We start from the raw sequence: 18,550 nt of genomic DNA, 5'->3' as shown, positions 1-18,550 counted from the left end.
TACCCTAAAAAATACTTTCTTATAAAAATTCAAAGTTACAAAAGATATTTTATAATATCACTCAAACATTACAAGAAAACTTAATGAACTGTAAAAAAAAAAAATCACAATATGGAAAATAGCTATTTTTAAAAGAGCTGTTTTATATAAGAAAACATTTTCATGACCCCCTAAAATTTTTGTTACATTACTAATTACGTAATTAGTGATGTTCTACATCAAATCCTGACCAGGGCTACCAAATATGTACCCAGCCTGCTTCAAAAGACAAGCTAGTTACTACACAGATTCAGCTCATAAAAGTTAACCAATGCACTCAAAAAGCCAGATAATTACACCATAAAATCACTGTCAATGCCCTTTCCAAGCCCTAGGTCTATGAAGGAATTTTCTCTTCATGTGATGCCTTAAGTTCATTGCTAGCATTCTAAGTTCCATAAAGAGAGCAGAGCAGAATAAGGTTATGCTCCTTAGAAGCATACTGTTTCCTATTGAATGTCATCCTTGAACTTACCAAGTATCAAATCCTCTTGTGAAACAAACCGCAAACTATCAAAAATACAGAGGTTGAAAAAGAAAAAGATGAAGCCAGGGATACACATTCTCTTAGTGGTTCCAGAGACTTTCTCTTTGGTTAGAACATCTTACTGTGCTAGAAATTATTTTCTCAGTCTATGGAATCTAAAGGTGAATCAGAAATGATTTAAGCTGCTCTTAGCAAATTAACAATTTGGAAATTCTGTGGATTTTATTTCAGCATGGTTTTGCCTACAGTTTTTATTACCACAATATTATAGTATTAAGTCTGATGGCATTAATCATGTTGGTTTTTAAAAATGACATAAAAATATTGTTCCCATGACATATACAAATAGATTATGGACCATACCTTTTTAACCCTTCCTATACAAATAGAAATAATAATCAACTTTTGAACTTGAATGTAATAAGATCATCCTAAATGTATCATGTCTACAATTACTCACTTGAAATGACCTTTCCATTGTAATAGCAAAGTAGTATTCTCTCCTGGGATATCTTCGCTCACAAACCAATACTTGATTGCATATTCTGCCCTTTTCTCCTGTTTGCTTGGTAAACAACTTTCTCCCAATCATCTGTGAGGAAACAGCTTTTGCTTCTTCTGGACTAAAATAAGAAAAAGAACTCAAACTCTTTTCTCCTCCAACTGAGAAAAATAAAAGCACATGACAGGCAAAATCTTACCTCATCTAATATTTAAATCTCAGTATTTTTATCAATTCAATAATAAGGGGCATCTTTTACAAATTTACATTGTTTTCTTTAATAATGGTGTCTGTATGTGTAAAACATAACTTACGAGAAAACTATCTTCACTCCCCCTTTGAGGCCACTTTCAAATGTTCCTTTTCCTCTACCACCAGCTAAAACTTGTGCCTTTATCACAACATCTTTTGAACCTAGAAGAAAAACACTTCTATTAGATATAAAGCATGGAGCAGCATGCAAAACACAATATTTTGTTATTAAAAATACATATTAAGCAGTTATTAAATGTAGTAAAGTCTCATTTACCCACAATGTCACAAAAGGAGGCATTCCATGTATATATATTTTCTAGATTACAACACTAAAACATTCACCACCTAAAGACCCACAAACTTAAAAGAATGAGCCACTCATATTAAGCCATTTCTTAAAGCATACTGAAAATAATTTTACCTTTCCCTGATACTTTAAATATCTAGTACTTTGCAAGGTACTAAAAGTACAAAATTGAGGGTCAAATGTCTTCCTAACAATTTCTTCCCTCTATTGATATGTAAACTTACTACACTACGACAATTTGAGTTATAAATGCTGCTTTGAGTAGAAATGTACCATGACTTTCAGGGAAAGTGCCACTATTGATACCAATTCACATTGTCCCACTAACAGAAAGTCCTGTTAATATACATTCTTGAGCTGTACTGTTGTGAGAGGACTATCAGGAGTTAAGGTATGTTTATCAAAAGATTCTAGAATGTTACACTTCTAAGTCTTTAAAACATTTTTTAAGAAATACTCTGAATTTTTCTTCTTTAACAGGTAAACTGGTCTGTCTCTTTTCTTCCCCTTTCTAACATGCTGAAGAAAATTACCAAACTAGCTGTTTAAGCCTAGGTACTACTCTTCATGACCCAGAGCAATACATCTTAGAGGGGCATTCTGTCTCCCGAGACAGGCAGAATTTCAAAGCCTCCTCATGTCGCTTCTCATGGTATTTTGCCCATACTAGCAGTGTAACACCAATATTACATTATGAAAAACAATTAACCTTTGAGGTCAGGGTTAAGGACATTGTCTTATTCGTTGTATCTCTAGCACAAAGCAGTTCCTGGGATATAACCACCACTCCATAAATGTGTATCTGAATAGGCTAAAGATGGGAATTCTACTACTGGGGAAAGGCCACTCTCTAATGCACATATACCAAGCTGAACGAGAGCTGATCAAGGAGGTAACAAATAGCTTGTGATCAAACAAATAAGAAATGACCCAAAGTTAACAAACAATTACTACAAAACGTTTAGAAAATTAATGATATAAATGTGTCCACACTGGAAGTGTACACTTAAGTCAGAAGACAGCCCTATGAATCACTCCAGGCAGTTTCTTTTAAAAAAAAAACCCTCTTTCTCATACTCCACATCCATTCAGTCAGGAAATCATAGTGGTTCCACCTTCAAAATGTATCTAGAATCTTGACCACTCTTCATCACCTCCATTTTAGGCCCTGGTCCCAGCCACCATTACATCTCACCTAGATTATCCTTGTCCCCAAAAGTATATTCTCAAAGCAGCAGCCAAAGTGCGCATATAACTCCTCTACTTAAAACCTTGCACTGAATGCCCACTTCACTCAGAGTTAAAGCCACAGTCCCTACAATGGCCTCAAGGCCCTGTGTAATCCCCCAGCACCCTTGCCCTTTGTATCATGACCTCTTCATTGTTCACCCCACACCAGCAACTCTAATCTTCCTGTTCCTGGGCATATCCCTCCCTTCCTTTAGGACTTGACACTGATGCTCCCTCTCTCCCTGAATACTCTTCATCCAGGTATCTGTTTGGGAAAGGTCCTCATTCCCTTCCAGCTTTTCTTTAAGTCTAAATTGTCCATGAGACTTACCCTGATCACCCTACTTAACACTACCAACTGCCCACCCATGACCAATCCCCCTTAGCCCGCTCATTTTTTTCCATAGAAGTCATCACCTTCGAATCATAACATATAATCTTCCCATGTTTATCATTTTTGTTTTGCTCCCCCACTAAAATATAGACTCCAGGAGGGCAGAATCTTTGTTATGTTCATTGATGTTTGCAAGGTCCTGGGAGGGTTCCTAGCACATAATATTTTCTGAATGATAAATAAAAGAACATTTAGAAATCAAGAGAATTCTTATGAATCTAGATCTTCCACTGCTCTTGAGAAACACAGAACTGGAAATCCTGGGCCCTGCAACTGGAACTGACCACAAGTGCCTTGTTTATACAAGACATCATTTCAATTTGCCACAGTCCCCACCATTCCCAAGTGCCACAACTAATATCAGATGAAGATTAGAGAAAGTTTAGAAATGTCCTTAAAAGTAACAATAATTTTCTTACTGAGAAGACAACAGGTAGTCTCAGGGACTATGGCAAATTAGAGAGTTCATGCCCGAACTAAAAGGAGCAGCCACTAGTCATTCTACCTGTTTCTGGTTACCTGTCAAGTCAGTTTTCTAGTACTTCAGCAATATTCATTTATCTCCAAAAAGGATACCTATAATCCAAACAGTGTAAATGTAATGTAAATGGACAACAGTTAAACTGGTGCTCTGCTGGGCTAAATTCAAACATTCCTATTAATTAAGCTAGGAACTTAACATACTGAGCTATTAAGTAAGAGTAATGAAGCTCTATTTTTTCAAAAACATTTTATAAGAAGAAGGCTCTTCCCTAAAGCGTCAATTTTCTTTTTTTAAGAAAATAAACTCCGTAAGCGCACAGATGATTCTTCAAAAATTCCTTCTAAAAAAGCCCTTCACGGGGACTTCCCTGGTGGTCCACCCTGGCCAGGGAACCAGATCCCGCATGCATGCCGCAACTAAGAGTTCACATGCCATAACTAAGAAGTCCGTGTGCTTCAACTAAGACCTGACACAGCCTAAATAAATAAATAAATTTTTTTAAAATAAAATAAAAAAGACCTTCACAACAAAAGAAAAACAAAAAAAAGTAATGACATACAATCTCATCAACTATCAAGACAGGGAGAAGAATTAGAAGATAAATCTGAGGACAACTGACTAAAACAAAGATTTTATTCAATTCCATTAATTCAGTCAACAGTTACATCTACATACCAGACACTGCACTGGAGTTGTAGATACAACGATGAGCAAATCAGTCTTGCTAGATTTTGCCCTTTGCTCCAGCCACACAAGATCATTTATGGATCCCAAGATTGTCTTTAAAATATATTCACCATCCCTCCTAGCTTTAGTCATTCACAAATGTTTTAAGTATTCCTCATTTACAGTCATCTAATAAAACACTGGAAAAAGGAAAAAGAAGGCAAAGTCCTACTGTATGCCATTAGAAATCTCCCTCTGGGCTGACATTCATTAATTGACACCCTCTGCATGTTTATTCACCCAGAGAGAAATTCTATGTTAACTGTGCTAGATCCAAACTATATTTCCACAGTCAATAGGGAAATCATAAGAACTCTGCCAAATGCCTTACTGAAATCATATTTTCTTGTAACTACAAGAAGGAGGTGGGAATCTGCTCTTAGAACTGACCCCAAATTATAACTACTTCATTTCTCTGTGCTTAACAACCATCCCTTTGATAATCCATTCCAGAAACTTCTCCATGATCTTCCAGCTCATCAACCTTCATTTGTGGACTCATATAGTCTTTTAAAATATTGGAATTAGATTTCTTTCTAACCATTCTTCCATCCCTAACTTCAGTTATTCACAACAGGTAAAACTTGCCTCCAGGACAGTGTTTTCCAACTTTTGTCACATTATGACACACACAGAAAATGACAGAATTTGTAGGGAATACTGGGGAAAGAGGTCAGAGCTATTTTGGGAGGAATTACCAGCTATAGGGTTCAGTGGCCCCAGTCTCCATGTTAACTCAGCTTCTCTTGCCACCCACAACGACAAGCAATAGTTTGTCACACCTGTAATGCATTTATGCCCTAGTATATTGCTTGATAAGACTTTTTAAATAAATGGGAATTAACATTTTATGAATTTTGCAGTAACTGAGAAGCAAAAATTAGCCAAAGTCAGCACTGGGAATTGCTAGCTAGATGGAAAAAAACAGGTATATTTCTAGGGCACCTCATATCACACCCTGTGCAATTATATCCCATAATCAATATCTTCTGATATTAATGACTCACCACAAAAAAAAAAAAACACAACTGTCTCAACATCCTCAAAGTAGCTAGGAAATACATCTTTTAAAAAGTAGTATTTCTGCCCCTGTAGATTTAAAGGTCCTGATTAGTCACTAATCCCACTCCCATACTACAATCATCATTTGCAGCCTTCTTTGACAAAGACACACTTTCTAGATAAACAAGATACATTCTGTTCCAAGGAGCTGAAAATCAGAGCTGCCTACCTGCTCCTTACTACTTGTAAGTCCTGGTTCCAGAGGACTTGCCAGAAATACTCACAGTTACAGTATATCCTATATATATTAACTATTCCTTTTTCTACAGCTAAAAATCATTAAAGATTTTTACAATGAGTAAAGAAATCAAGAAACTGGCAACTGAATAAATCCTACTCGTTTTATGAAAAAGTTTGTACACAAATTATTTTTTTCTGACAAAATAGTAAAATTTGACTAAATGAGAAAACATGGAAAACTAATTAAGAAAACCAATTATAATAATTTGGAAATAAAAAAAGAAATACTAGCTTTCACTGACTTCATTAAATCAGGCCCTTTAATCAGTGGTATGAAAAACAGTTTATGCCTTCAGCATTATTAAGAAGGAAAGAACTGGTAAACAAAATATGCATCACTCAAGAGATTAAACTAACAAAATAAAAGAACAAAGTCAAGGGTCTGAAATTCATCCTTAAGGATAGAAGGGTAGGATAAGAAAACCTTATACTTTCTCAATTACATTTCCAAATTTTCCTTCTTATTTAGCTGGGTCTTCTTTAGAAATTAACATTTAGGTCATATATATAAGATGGAATCTCAAGAAGGTAGTTAATAAAGTGCCTTTGCAAGAAATACTACAGAAATACAATCATGAGTTTTCTTAAAGTCTTGACCCTTAAGAGCCTCTAACATACATAGAATTTTAAAGGTTAAAATGAGGTACATCTTTTACCATGGACAGGTTCAAACTACAAGACACCATTAATTAACAAAAATTTCAGCAAAAGTAGTATGAATTTACATAAGGCTTTTGCTGAATAAAAAGAAGCTTGCTTGTAATCTGAATAAAAAGAATTGTTTTTCTAAGCTTTCGACAAAATTCAACACCCATTTATGAAAAAAACCCTCCAGAAAGTAGGCATAGAGGGAACTTACCTCAACATAGGAAAGGCCATATATGACAAACCCACAGCCAACATCATTCTCAATGGTGAAAAACTGAAACCATTTTCTCTAAGATCAGGAACAAGACAAGGTTGTCCACTCCCACAACTATTGTTCAACATAGCTTTGGAAGTTTTAGCCACAGCAGTCAGAGAAGAAAAAGAAATAAAAGGAATCCAAATCGGAAAAGGAGAAGTAAAGCTGTCACTGTGTGCAGATGACATGGTACCATACATAGAGAATCCTAAAGATGCTACCAGAAAACTATTAGAGCTAATCAATGAATTTGGTAAAGCAGCAGGATACAAAGTTAATGCCCAGAAATCTCTTGCATTCCTATACACTAATGATGAATAATGTGAAAATGAAATTAAGGAACACTCCCATTTACCACTGCAACAAAAAGAATAAAATACCAAGGAATAAACCTACCTAAGGAGACAAAAGACCTGTATGCAGAGAACTATAAGACACTGATGAAAGAAATTAAAGATGATACAAATAGATGGAGAGATATACCATGTTCTTGGACTGGAAGAATCAACATTGTGAAAATGACTATACTACCCAAGCAATCTACAGATTCAATGCAATCCCTATCAAACTACCAATGGCATTTTTCACTGAACTAGAACAAAAAATTTCACAATTTGTATGGAAACACAAAAGACCCCGAATAGCCAAAGCAATCTTGAAAAAGAAAAACAGAGCTGGAGAAATCAGGCTCCCAGACTTCAGACTATACTACAAAGCTACAGTAATCAAGACAGTATGGTACTGGCACAAAAACAGAAATATAGATCAATGGAACAGGATAGAAAGCCCAGAGATAAACACACACACACACACACACACACACACACACACACACACACACGGTCACCTTATCTTTGATAAAGGAGGCAAGAATATAAAATGGAGAAAAGACAACCTCTTCAATAAGTGGTGCTGGGAAAACTGGACAGCTACGAGTAAAAGAATGAAATTAGAACACTCCCTAACACCATACACAAAAATAAACTCAAAATGGATTAAAGACCTAAATGTAAGGCCAGATACTATAAAACTCTTTGAGGAAAACATAGGCAGAACACTCTATGACATAAATCACAGCAAGATCATTTTGACCCACCTCCTAGAGTAATGGAAATGAAAACAAAAATAAACAAATGGGACCTAATGAAACTTAAAAGCTTTTACACAGCAAAGGAAAACATAAACAAGATGAAAAGACAACCCTCAAAATGGGAGAAAATATTTGCAAATGAATCAACTGACAAAGGATTAATCTCCAAAAGTTACAAGAAGCTCATGCAGCTCAATATCAAAAAAACAAACAACCCAATCTAAAAATGGGCAGAAGACCTAAATAGACATTTCTCCAAAGAAGATATACAGATTGCCAACAAACACATGAAAGGATGCTCAACATCACTAATCACTAGAGAAATGCAAATCAAAACTACAATGAGGTATCACCTCACACCGGTCAGAATGGTCATCATCAAAAAATCTACAAACAATAAATGCTGGAGAGGGTGTGGAGAAAATGGAACCCTCTTGCACTGTTGGTGGGAATGTAAATTGATACAGCCACTATGGAGAACAGTATGGAGGTTCCTTAGAAAAGTAAAAACAGAACTACCATACGACCCAGCAATCCCACTACTGGGCATATACCCTGAGAAAACCATAATTCAAAAAGAGTCATGTACCACAATGTTCATTGCAGTACTACTTAAACAGCCAGGACATGGAAGCAACCTAAGTGTCCATCGACAGATGAATGGATAAAGAAGATGTAGCACATATATACAATGGAATACTACTCAGCCATAAAAAGAAACGAAACTGAGTTATTTGTAGTGAGGTGGATGGACCTAGAGACTGTCATACAGAGTGAATTACGTCAGAAAGAGAAAAACAAATCCCATATGCTAACACATATATATGGAATCTTAAAAAAAAATGGTTCTGAAGAACCTAGGGGCAGGACAGGAATAAAGATACAGACATAGAGAATGGACTTGAGGACACGGGGAGGGGGAAGGGTAAGCTGGGACGAAGTGAGATAGTGGCATGGACATATATACACTACCAAATGTAAAATAGATAGGTAGTGGGAAGTGGCCATATAGCACAGGGGGATCAGCTCGGTGCTTTGTGACCACCTACAGGGGTGGGATAGGGAGAATGGGAGGGAGACACAAGAGGGAGGAGATATGGGGATATATGTATATGTATAGCTGATTCACTTTGTTATAAAGGAGAAACTAACATACCATCGTAAAGCAATTATACTCCAATAAAGATGTTAAATAAATAAAGTAAGTAAGTAAGTATGTATATGCCCTTCAAGCCAGCAGTTTCACTCCTGGGATTCTGTACTAAATAAATAAAACCATCAGTCCTTAAAAAAAAAAAAATTGTTTCTCTGATTAACAATAAACAAAACTGTAAATTAAAAATCATGCTTCCTTGACATATTTACACTACCAAATGTAAAACAGATAGCTAGTGGGAAGCAGCTGCATCACACAGGGAGAACAGCTCAGTGCTTTGTGACCACCTAGAGTGGTGGGATAGGGAGGGTGGGAGGGAGACGCAAGAGGGAGGGGATATGGGGATATATGTATACATATAGCAGCTGATTCACTTTGTTATACAGCAGAAACTAACACAACATTGTAAAGCAATTATACTCCAATAAAGATGTTTAAAAAAAAAATCATGCTTCCAAGTCAAGGAAATCAAGGCTACCTCATTCAAAAACATATCATATATGACAACTTTCTGATCTTCTACATGCTCTCACTTTTGAAAGAAAAACCCATTCTAGAAACAAATAAGTACAAATAGAGATGAAGACTTTTACAATTTTAAAGTTTAAAATGTTCCACATCTTTCTTGAAAAACTAATAAAAGTCTCCACCAAAGCACATTTAAAACCATATTAATCAAATGTACATACAGAAGAGATTAATTTTGGTAATCTACATAAAATTGGTGGGATTTTAAATACTACTACGAAGAAAATGCAGTGTATAGCTATTACATTACTCATTATCATGTTCTCTTATTAAACCCTTAAAAATATAAAGTGAAGCATACTTTCCAAACTCAAAATTTATATAATTAAAAGATTAATATAAATTCAAATTAACAAAACCTATTGTTTCTGTTATCAATAATCTAATAAACATAGGCAACTATTTAATTCATTTAACGATATTAACATTTATTGATTACCTAAGTGTCAGGCCCTCTTCTAAGAGGTTGGGATATATCAGTGAACAAAATAAGACAAAGAAACCCTCCTCTTATAGAGCTTACATTCTAATGCTCAACTTCTTTTTTCGCCCTTCTGGCTCTCTATTTTTCATGTCCAAAAAAAAAGACGGGAGAAATACTGGACCTCTCTTTACAATCGCATAAACAGGTAAGATTTTCTGTCACCATTTCCCTGAAGAATCATCACAGCCAGAATTTTCTTCCCCATAGTTGTAACTAAAAACAGGACTTCATAAGTCAGAAAGAGAAAGACAAATACTGTATGCTAACACACATATATGGAATTTAAGAAAAAAAAAATGTCATGAAGAACCTAGGGGTAAGACAGGAATAAAGACACAGACCTACTAGAGAATGGACTTGAGGATATGGGGAGGGGGAAGGGTAAGCTGTGACAAAGCGAGAGAGAGGCATGGACATATATGCACTACCAAACGTAAGGTAGATAGCTAGTGGGAAGCAGCCGCATAGCAGAGATCAGCTCGGTGCTTTGTGACCGCCTGGAGGGGTGGGATAGGGAGGGGGGGAGGGAGGGAGACACAAGAGGGAAGAGATATGGGAACATATGTATATGTATAACTGATTCACTTTGTTATAAAGCAGAAACTAACACACCATTGTAAAGCAATTATACTCCAATAAAGATGTAAAAAAAAACCCAGGACTTCAGCTTCCTGAAGCTTTGATTCTTAAGTTATCAGCACTACGGGGCGCAGAATAATCTCATAATAATTTTAGGATGCCAAAAATCATAAGTTCCACCTTCTCTTTTACGTTAATAAAACTTATTTTTTAAATATAAAATAAAAGCCAAAAGTTGTTATTAAACCAAAAGTAAAGTTCATATCTTATCAAAGATCCCATGTCGAGATGGCATAAGTTTTTCTTAATTTAGTACCTAATTTTTTGGCAATTGCATAAGCCTCATCTGGTGACTTAGCCACGTGTCCTTTGGGAATGGAGACGCCAGCTTCTTGCAACAATTCCATACTCATGTATTCATGTAGTGAGAGATTCCTTTGCTGTTGCTGCTGTATTTGGAGTCCATGGTTGTTAAACAATCCAGAACTTCCCAGAACCTAGAGAAATTGGGGACATATTTATACAGAGAGTGATTTAGCAGTAGTTCTTGTTAAAAACACCTTCTCAAAATACTTTAGAGTACTCCGTTCTTCAAAACTATAACAAAATTGTTATATTAAGACATCAAAATATAATATTCAGAGTAAATTACAACACAAAACTAAGAGCTAATCTACTAGCTAATATCAAATGTTACCCTTGTAGTTTTAACTATTTCCTCATCACCTCTAGTCCTTATCTTTTATTTGAGCTTTACTACCGTATCTCTAATGATCTACAGAGCATTTCTACCTCAATGCCAAATTTCGCAGATCTAAAACCAATCTCCTATTTCCACCAAATCAAAAATCCTTCCCATCTTTCTTCTCTCCACCATTCCTCCGGCACCTAACAAATTGTCTGACACTAGAGATAACTGAATGATTTGGTAGCATTAAGCTTTCGTGCATTCAAAGCTCAAACCCCTACTTCATCTGTAGTGCACATTGTGGTGTGCTGCCCAGATCCTCCCTTGGGACCAAGGCATTCATAGCCCAGCTGCTGGGAGTGTTGGCAGCTGACAGGTCTCAGCTGAGTCCCCTCACTGGAGCCTCCCTGCCTTAAGTCATACCTCCTTTCCCACTGTCAGTCTGCAGCCAATGACTGGCCAATGAGGGTTAAGGGAAGGATGTAAAGACCTGGCACCTCACCCCAATTTGGGACAATTCAGGACCATCCTAGCTGCAGACCTTCCATAGGAAGAGCAGAGGTCCCCAATGCACTGCACCACAGTTCTATGACTCCCTCTATTCAGTCCTCCTTCCTTCACTCTCCCGCAGTTGTTGATCCAGAGATCACTTTCTAGTAAACTTCCTCCATGAAACTCTCCATCTAATAGTCTGCAAATTACAGCTCAGAGAACCAATCTGCAACATCATCTTTAATGCATTCCTTCTAAATGATTCCTTTAACTGGTGTCTCCTTTACAAACCCAGTTCAGGTGTATGTCCTTCACAACTGGACTGCGAAAGCTTCCAAGAAAGAAATGCCCTACAAACTTCCCTTTTTCAATCTACGTAGAACATTCATTCATTCAAAAACTTACTGAGCACCTAGACACTGGAAATAGTGAGGTGAACCCAACAAAACCCTTGCACCTAAAGCTTACAATCTAGTGTGTATTTGTGTGTCGGGGGGAGGAAGAGGCACAGACAATAAACAAAATACATCAAACAGTAGTAATAAGAGTAAGGAGACAGAAAATAAAAAAATAAGAAGTGCTATTTCATACAGCTGGAGGAGTTTTCTCCACTAAAATATCCCTCAGTAGAGCTGAGTAAGAATTATTTTTTCAGAAAGAATTAAGTAGGAAACAAATAAGGTGTCCCTCTACCAGCTGAATAAGTCACTGATGAAAGACAAATGAGTATGAGAGCTGTCAGCCACCGGTGGCAAGGCCACAACAATGAGAACTATTGAAGGAAGGATGCAATCAGGAAGATCTCTAGCATCTATGGTCCCAAAGCTCCACTAAGTCAGAGCCTAGTCTTAGCCCATCATTAACAACACACAGAAACACCTCCCTCCCTTTTTTCAAACTCCTCAATCCTATCAACTTTATATGGCAATATGTAGAACAAATTAAGTGCTATGAAAGCCTTGGAAAACTGCACTGGAATCACACATTTAAGTGTTATCCACCCATACATTCCCATTATCTCCACACAGAGTACTGAAACGTTGTACATACGAAACAGTATCATAAAAACTGAATTCAAAGAAATCTTATACAAAACAGTCTGATTCTTAAAGAGAAAAGTCTGCATCAAAATTACCTGGGAATGCCTCTAAAAATGCAGATTCCAGGGTCCCCCTTTCATCTACAAAATCAGAGCCTCTGGACTGGGCCACAAGAAATCTGCACTTGTAAACAGTTATTCAGTTGATTCTTAAGCACGCTACAGTTTGAGAACCACTAGTCTAACAAATCAATCACATAGAATAGCAAGCTATTTCTGATTCATCTGGTAAGCTAAAATCCTGGATAACATTTCTCTTGGGTAGCTCAATTCCCTGATTTAGTTCCACTTTAACATTAAAAACCAACAACTTCCCAAACTTCAGTATACATCTACCTTGTGAAATCTCATTCCTGGGTATATACTCAACAGAAATGAGTGCTTAGTCTACCAAAAGGCATATATAAGAATGCTCATAGCAGGCTTATTCATATAGACAAAAAAATGGAAATGACTCAATTACCCATCAATACAAGAATGGGTAAATTGTAGTATATTAATATAATAGAATACTACAGAGCAAAAAAGAAAAAACCTACTGCTCACAAAACAATGGATTAATCTCACAAATATAATTTTAAGGGAAAGAAGACAGACACAAGAATACATACTTATATGATTTCTTTTTATATAGTTCGGACCCAGTCAGAATTAACATACAGTGATGGAAGTCAGAATAAGTGGTTACCTTCTGTTGGTGAGTATTGGTAAAGAGAGTGCCTTCTGAGGGCTAAAAACACTGTATGTATATCTTGATCTGAATGGTGGCTACACCATTATGTACATGGACACCTACATAAAAATTAATCTAGCTATCCACTGAAGTTGTACATAAAATATGCACTTTGCTGTACATAAACTATACCTCAAAATAATAAAAATAAGGGGGAAAGGGGGAGTACCTAGCATAAGCTTGACGAAAATAGTCATACACTGAAACATTTTTGAATGCCTATATACCAGACACTACCAGGAACACATAAAGAATGAGGCCAACCAGAGTTCACAGATGTATAAACAGCTGCAACACATATAAGAGCAATCACAGTCACTAAGTGGCACCTAATTAGCTGGACAGACCAGAAAAAAATACCATAGAGGCCCGATCCTAGTTAAAAAAAAAAAAAATCTAACATTTATAGAGGACACTTTGGGGACAACTGGGGAAATGTGAATCTGACTTATACACTAGATATAAGTATTTCAGCAATTTTAAATTTCCTAAGTACAATAACTATACTGTGGTTATTTAGGAGAATGTCCTTATTCTTAAGAGACATACACTGAAACATCTAAGGGTGAAGAAGTGCCATGATACCTGCAACTTACTTTCAAACGGTTCAGCAAAAATAAATGAATATAATTTATACATACATACGTATGTATATAAATTATATGACTGCATATCATATAATTTTTTTAAAGATAAAGCAAATGTGGCATAAAGTTAAATGTAGGTGAAGGCAATATGGGTGTTCAATGTACTGGCTGGAATATACCTATCAGTTTGAAATTTTTCCAAAAAAGGCTGAGGATAAATCCATGATGCAAACTCTAAGTATAGGGCTTCCCAGGTGGTGCAGTGGTTGAGAGTCTGCCTGCCGATGCAGGGGACACGGGTTCGTGCCCCGGTCCGGGAAGATCCCACATGCCGCAGAGCGGCTGGGCCCGTGAGCCATGGCCGCTGAGCCTGCGCGTCCGGAGCCTGTGCTCCACAACGGGAGAGGCCACGACAGTGAGAGGCCCGGGTACCGCAAAAAAAAAAAAAAAAAGAAAAAACTCTAAGTATATTTTTATGGTTTCTTTCAGATATCTATATGTATTTTCAAATATCTTGATTTACAAAGAATTAGTAGTACTCATAAGGTATTGCTGATAGCTTTTTATACCACTTTAAAGTTTTTTTAAAATATCTGAAATATTTTGATAATCCCTTCCTTGCACCACTAGAAGTTGTAACTTGAAATATCATCAGCTGTGAATTATGTTGGTAATACAAATCACTGCATAATCACAAAGATTTTTCTTTCCTGATATTATCACTTAGAAGACTCCTACTGCCAAAAGGCCACAAATTCCTGGCCAAATTCCTACCCCACCACCTAACCAATCACATACCTAGTTTAAATAATACTTAGTCAAAATTGGAAAAATGTAGTTACTGGGGAGTATGATTCACAACAAACAAGACGATACCTTAAATTATTTAACCTGAACTATTTTTACCAAATATACACTGGACAAAAGATACAGAGAAACTAGAAAAGGGTCAGAGAACTAAACAAAATGTTTAAGAGAATTTGCTAAACTCAGTGGGTGACCTTGAACAAGATTCCTTAGGCCCTGCACCTCTATGTCCCCATGTACAAAAGCAAGAGGTTAGACCCAATTTTCACTGCAGCACCATTTACAATAGCCAAGACGTGGAAGCAACCTAAATGTCCATCGAAAGACGAATGGATAAAGAAGATGTGGTACACATATACAATGAAATACTACTCAGCCATAAAAAAGAATGAAATAATGCCATTTTCAGCAACATGGATGGACCTAAAGATTATCATACTAAGTGAAGTCTGTCAGACAGAGAGAGACAAATACCATATCATATCACTTACATGCGGAATCTAAAAAAAAAAAAATTGATACAAATGAACTTATTTACAAAATAGAAAGACTCACAGACACAGAAAACAAACTTATGGTTACCAAAGGCGAAACGTTGGGGGGGGGTGGGGGAGGTGGAGTGATAAATTAGGAGATTGGGATTGACATATACACACTACTATATATAAAATAGATAATCAATAAGGACCTACTGTATAGCACAGGGAACTCTACTCAATATTCTGTAATAACTTGTATGGGAAGATTTTGAAAAAGAATGGATATATGTATAACTGAATCACTTAGCTGTACACCTGAATCTAACACAACACTGTAAATTAACTATACTCCAATATAAGACAAAAATTAAATTAAAAAAAAAAGCAAGGGGTTAGACTAAGGTGATTCCAAACTCTAAAGCCATATTACTTAATGTGAGGGTGGAAGAGAAGGTGTTTAAGGCAATATATTAGGCATCTCTATATGGAGAGATAAAGACTTTTAAAGGTAAATTTCCAAAAGTATAAAAACAATGTTAAGAATGGAAACATATTTGTTCACCAAAGTCTCATTTTCTAAAAACTAGACAGCCCCCTTTAAGACCCATAAGAGGGAAGTTCAAGGCCAAAAAAGTATCACTTCTCCTATTAGGAAGCAAACTCACAGAATTCACTAGGTTGAAAGTATGAATAGCTTTAAAAAGAAAAAAAAAAGTCTAAATCAATTCATTTATGACATGTCTGAGGTTACTTCACAACACAACCTAAAATTCTGGAATTGACTTAGGAAGCTAATCATGCCCTTCCACAAGTTTATCAGTGTCAATGTTGGAAAGAATTAATTCTTATGCTCTAGGAAAAACCGTAGAGCAGATTCAAGCACACAGGTTTTAGAGCCAGACACTTCTGGAATTAAGCCTCAGCTATGACCTCACCTGCTTGGTGACCTAGACCAAATTACTCGTTCTCTTAGCCAAGGTTTCTCCATCAATGATGTGGAAATTAATGACTGACTTACAGTGTTGCTGAAAAGCCTACTGAGAGATTACATGTAAAATGCTTGGCACAGTCCCTGGCCTACAATAAATGCTCCAACTGAGCCTTCCTACAACCAAGTTCCCTTACTGAACTTATGATTAATCCCTCTACCCAAAAGCTTATTCCCTTTCTTGTCCCCTCCAACTTCAATCCTGTGCTAACTGAACACTAATCAACCAGAATCAGATGACTAAAATTGCTGTGTTGATAACATCATTAATAAACTAAAATTGCTATTGCAGATACCATCATTAAAGTACAAACTCAGGTTGTTTCTCCAGGGCAAGATGAGCTAATAGGCCCCCAAGCCACGGACCATTTGGCCAGAGAACCATAAACAGGAGACAACCTGACCCTCTGAAACTAGAATTAAGAAATGTCACAGAAGTTACACAAGCCAATGATTAATCCCAGCTTCTTTGTTCTTCCCCTTTAAAAACAACTCCTAACTCAAAGACCAAGTTGTAGTGGATTTGTGTCTTGTCTCACACTCCCTTGCTTGGCGCGCTGCAAATAAACGCTTACTTTGCTGCAAACAACCCCTGACAGTTTGGTTTTCTGTGCCACGGGCACACAAGCCCTTGCTCCGTTACTTACACACTTACACACACACACACCCTGCGTCTATCATAAACACACACACACATATCCTGCGTCTATTATACACACACACACGCACACACCCTGCGTCTATTACACTATATTCCATGCAAAAATGAAGTGATCCAAAAGACTATCTTATTTCCCCAGTTGGTAAGCTGGTAAACATCATGTCATTACCGCTATTAAACAGAACAGTACACCACTACTTGGCGGAGATGGGAAACTTCCCGGCCTCGTCCCAGAAAAGGCCAGTCAGCAAGCACGGCTGGTTCCGTGAAGCCACTCCTACGTGTGACAGCTTCCAAGAGACACAAAAGTACATCTGAAGGGCATTTTCCCCCTCCCCAAAGAGGGGCCGCGGAAACCTCGGCCCACCGCGCCGGACGCCGGAGCAGCAGGAGAAAGCGTCCGGCCGCCACCTCTCCACACGGAGCCCACCCTGGCTCCCCGCCGCCCCCTCAGTAACTGGGTGAGCAGCCCTCACCAGAATGCTGGAGCTCCTCGCAAACTTAAGCCTGGAACAGGAAAGGGCAAACAAGAGCCCGCTCACAGTCCTGGCGGGCAGCACTCCCGGGCAAGCCGCCCGCCGGCCCGACGGGGCACCCCCTGATACCCAATGTCACCGACTGCGGAGTGACCCCGAGCCGGGCCCCGGATCCCCTCACACCTCGCCCACAGGAGCCAGTCCCCCACCTCGCCCTTTCTCCTGCCGACCCTCAAAGCGAGGGCGGGCTGGGCCGCAATACCTGGGCAGCGGCCCGCAGCGCCGTCCGGGACCGGTGGCTCCTAAGGGTGGCGGCAGCCAAGAGCCGGCTGTAGAACATGGAAGCCGCCATTTCTGAGTCCGACCCAGGCTCCTGGGCGCCGCGCGCAGGCGCAGAAGCTCTAGGCGGCTGTCGACGCGGCGGCTCCCGACACGCGGACCGCCCCTGGCCCCGCCCATGGGGCGGAGTCTAGGGTTGACTGCTGCGGCGGCTCGCCCCAGTCAGGCAAAGCAGGTATTGCTCCTGAGGAGCTGGGCTTGGCGGGCGTAGAGCAAACTTTGACCTTTGTAACTGTTCACCGCAGCCTCAATAAACGACCTTCGGCCATTGCTCAGCAACCTGAAGTTTTCCTAGCGAAATGTAATAGGGAGACGACCAGCGCCACCACCTGTGTGATCTTAAGTTCTCTGAGCCTCAGGTGCCTCATCTCTTTAAGATTCAGAAAATAAGAACTGCATGTCGGTTTTGTGCCAAACACTGCAGTTGAGCTTTGGGATACAGCAGTGAGTAAAACAGAGCGGTTCTGCCCTCCAAGAGAAGATGCTCAGCCACTGGTTACTGAGAACTGTTGCCGGGAGGCACCTCTCAGCTCTGAGGAACTGCTCCAAAAATGTAAGGGAGGAGCCAGGTTGTACAGGAGTTTTTTGGTGGGGAAAAAAAAAAACATGTAGTCGAACATAAAAGGATCACTGCTAATCACAAAGAGCAGACATCTCAAGTTAATGATTTTAGTGCCTTTCTAGGTATGGGAAGATGCAAGGATCTGGGTTCGTTGAAATTATTCCTCAGAAAT

General features: G+C 38.3%; 1 protein-coding gene across 2 annotated transcripts in view; it reads right to left on the bottom strand.

Moving 5' to 3' along the window:
* Positions 1-17,880, bottom strand: part of SUCLA2 (succinate-CoA ligase ADP-forming subunit beta) — a 48,239-nt gene extending 30,359 nt beyond the window's left edge. Inside the window, exons 1-4 of one of the 2 annotated variants that reach the window (XM_032611565.1) lie at positions 17,740-17,880; positions 10,784-10,964; positions 1,343-1,442; positions 987-1,149 (exon numbers count right to left, since the gene is read on the bottom strand). In XM_032611565.1, coding sequence (XP_032467456.1) covers positions 987-1,149; positions 1,343-1,442; positions 10,784-10,964; positions 17,740-17,829 — 534 coding nt within the window. In that variant the 5' untranslated portion in view covers positions 17,830-17,880. The remainder of the gene's footprint in view (positions 1-986; positions 1,150-1,342; positions 1,443-10,783; positions 10,965-17,739) is intronic. The other variant, XM_032611566.1, reaches the window with a different exon arrangement.
* Between the last annotated feature and the right edge of the window lie 670 nt (positions 17,881-18,550).

This window comes from Phocoena sinus, chromosome 18 (genome assembly GCF_008692025.1).
Source record: "Phocoena sinus isolate mPhoSin1 chromosome 18, mPhoSin1.pri, whole genome shotgun sequence".
NCBI lineage: Eukaryota > Metazoa > Chordata > Mammalia > Artiodactyla > Phocoenidae > Phocoena > Phocoena sinus.
The sequence above is the reverse complement of the archived record's forward strand: the minus strand, read 5'-3'. Positions and strand labels throughout refer to the sequence as shown.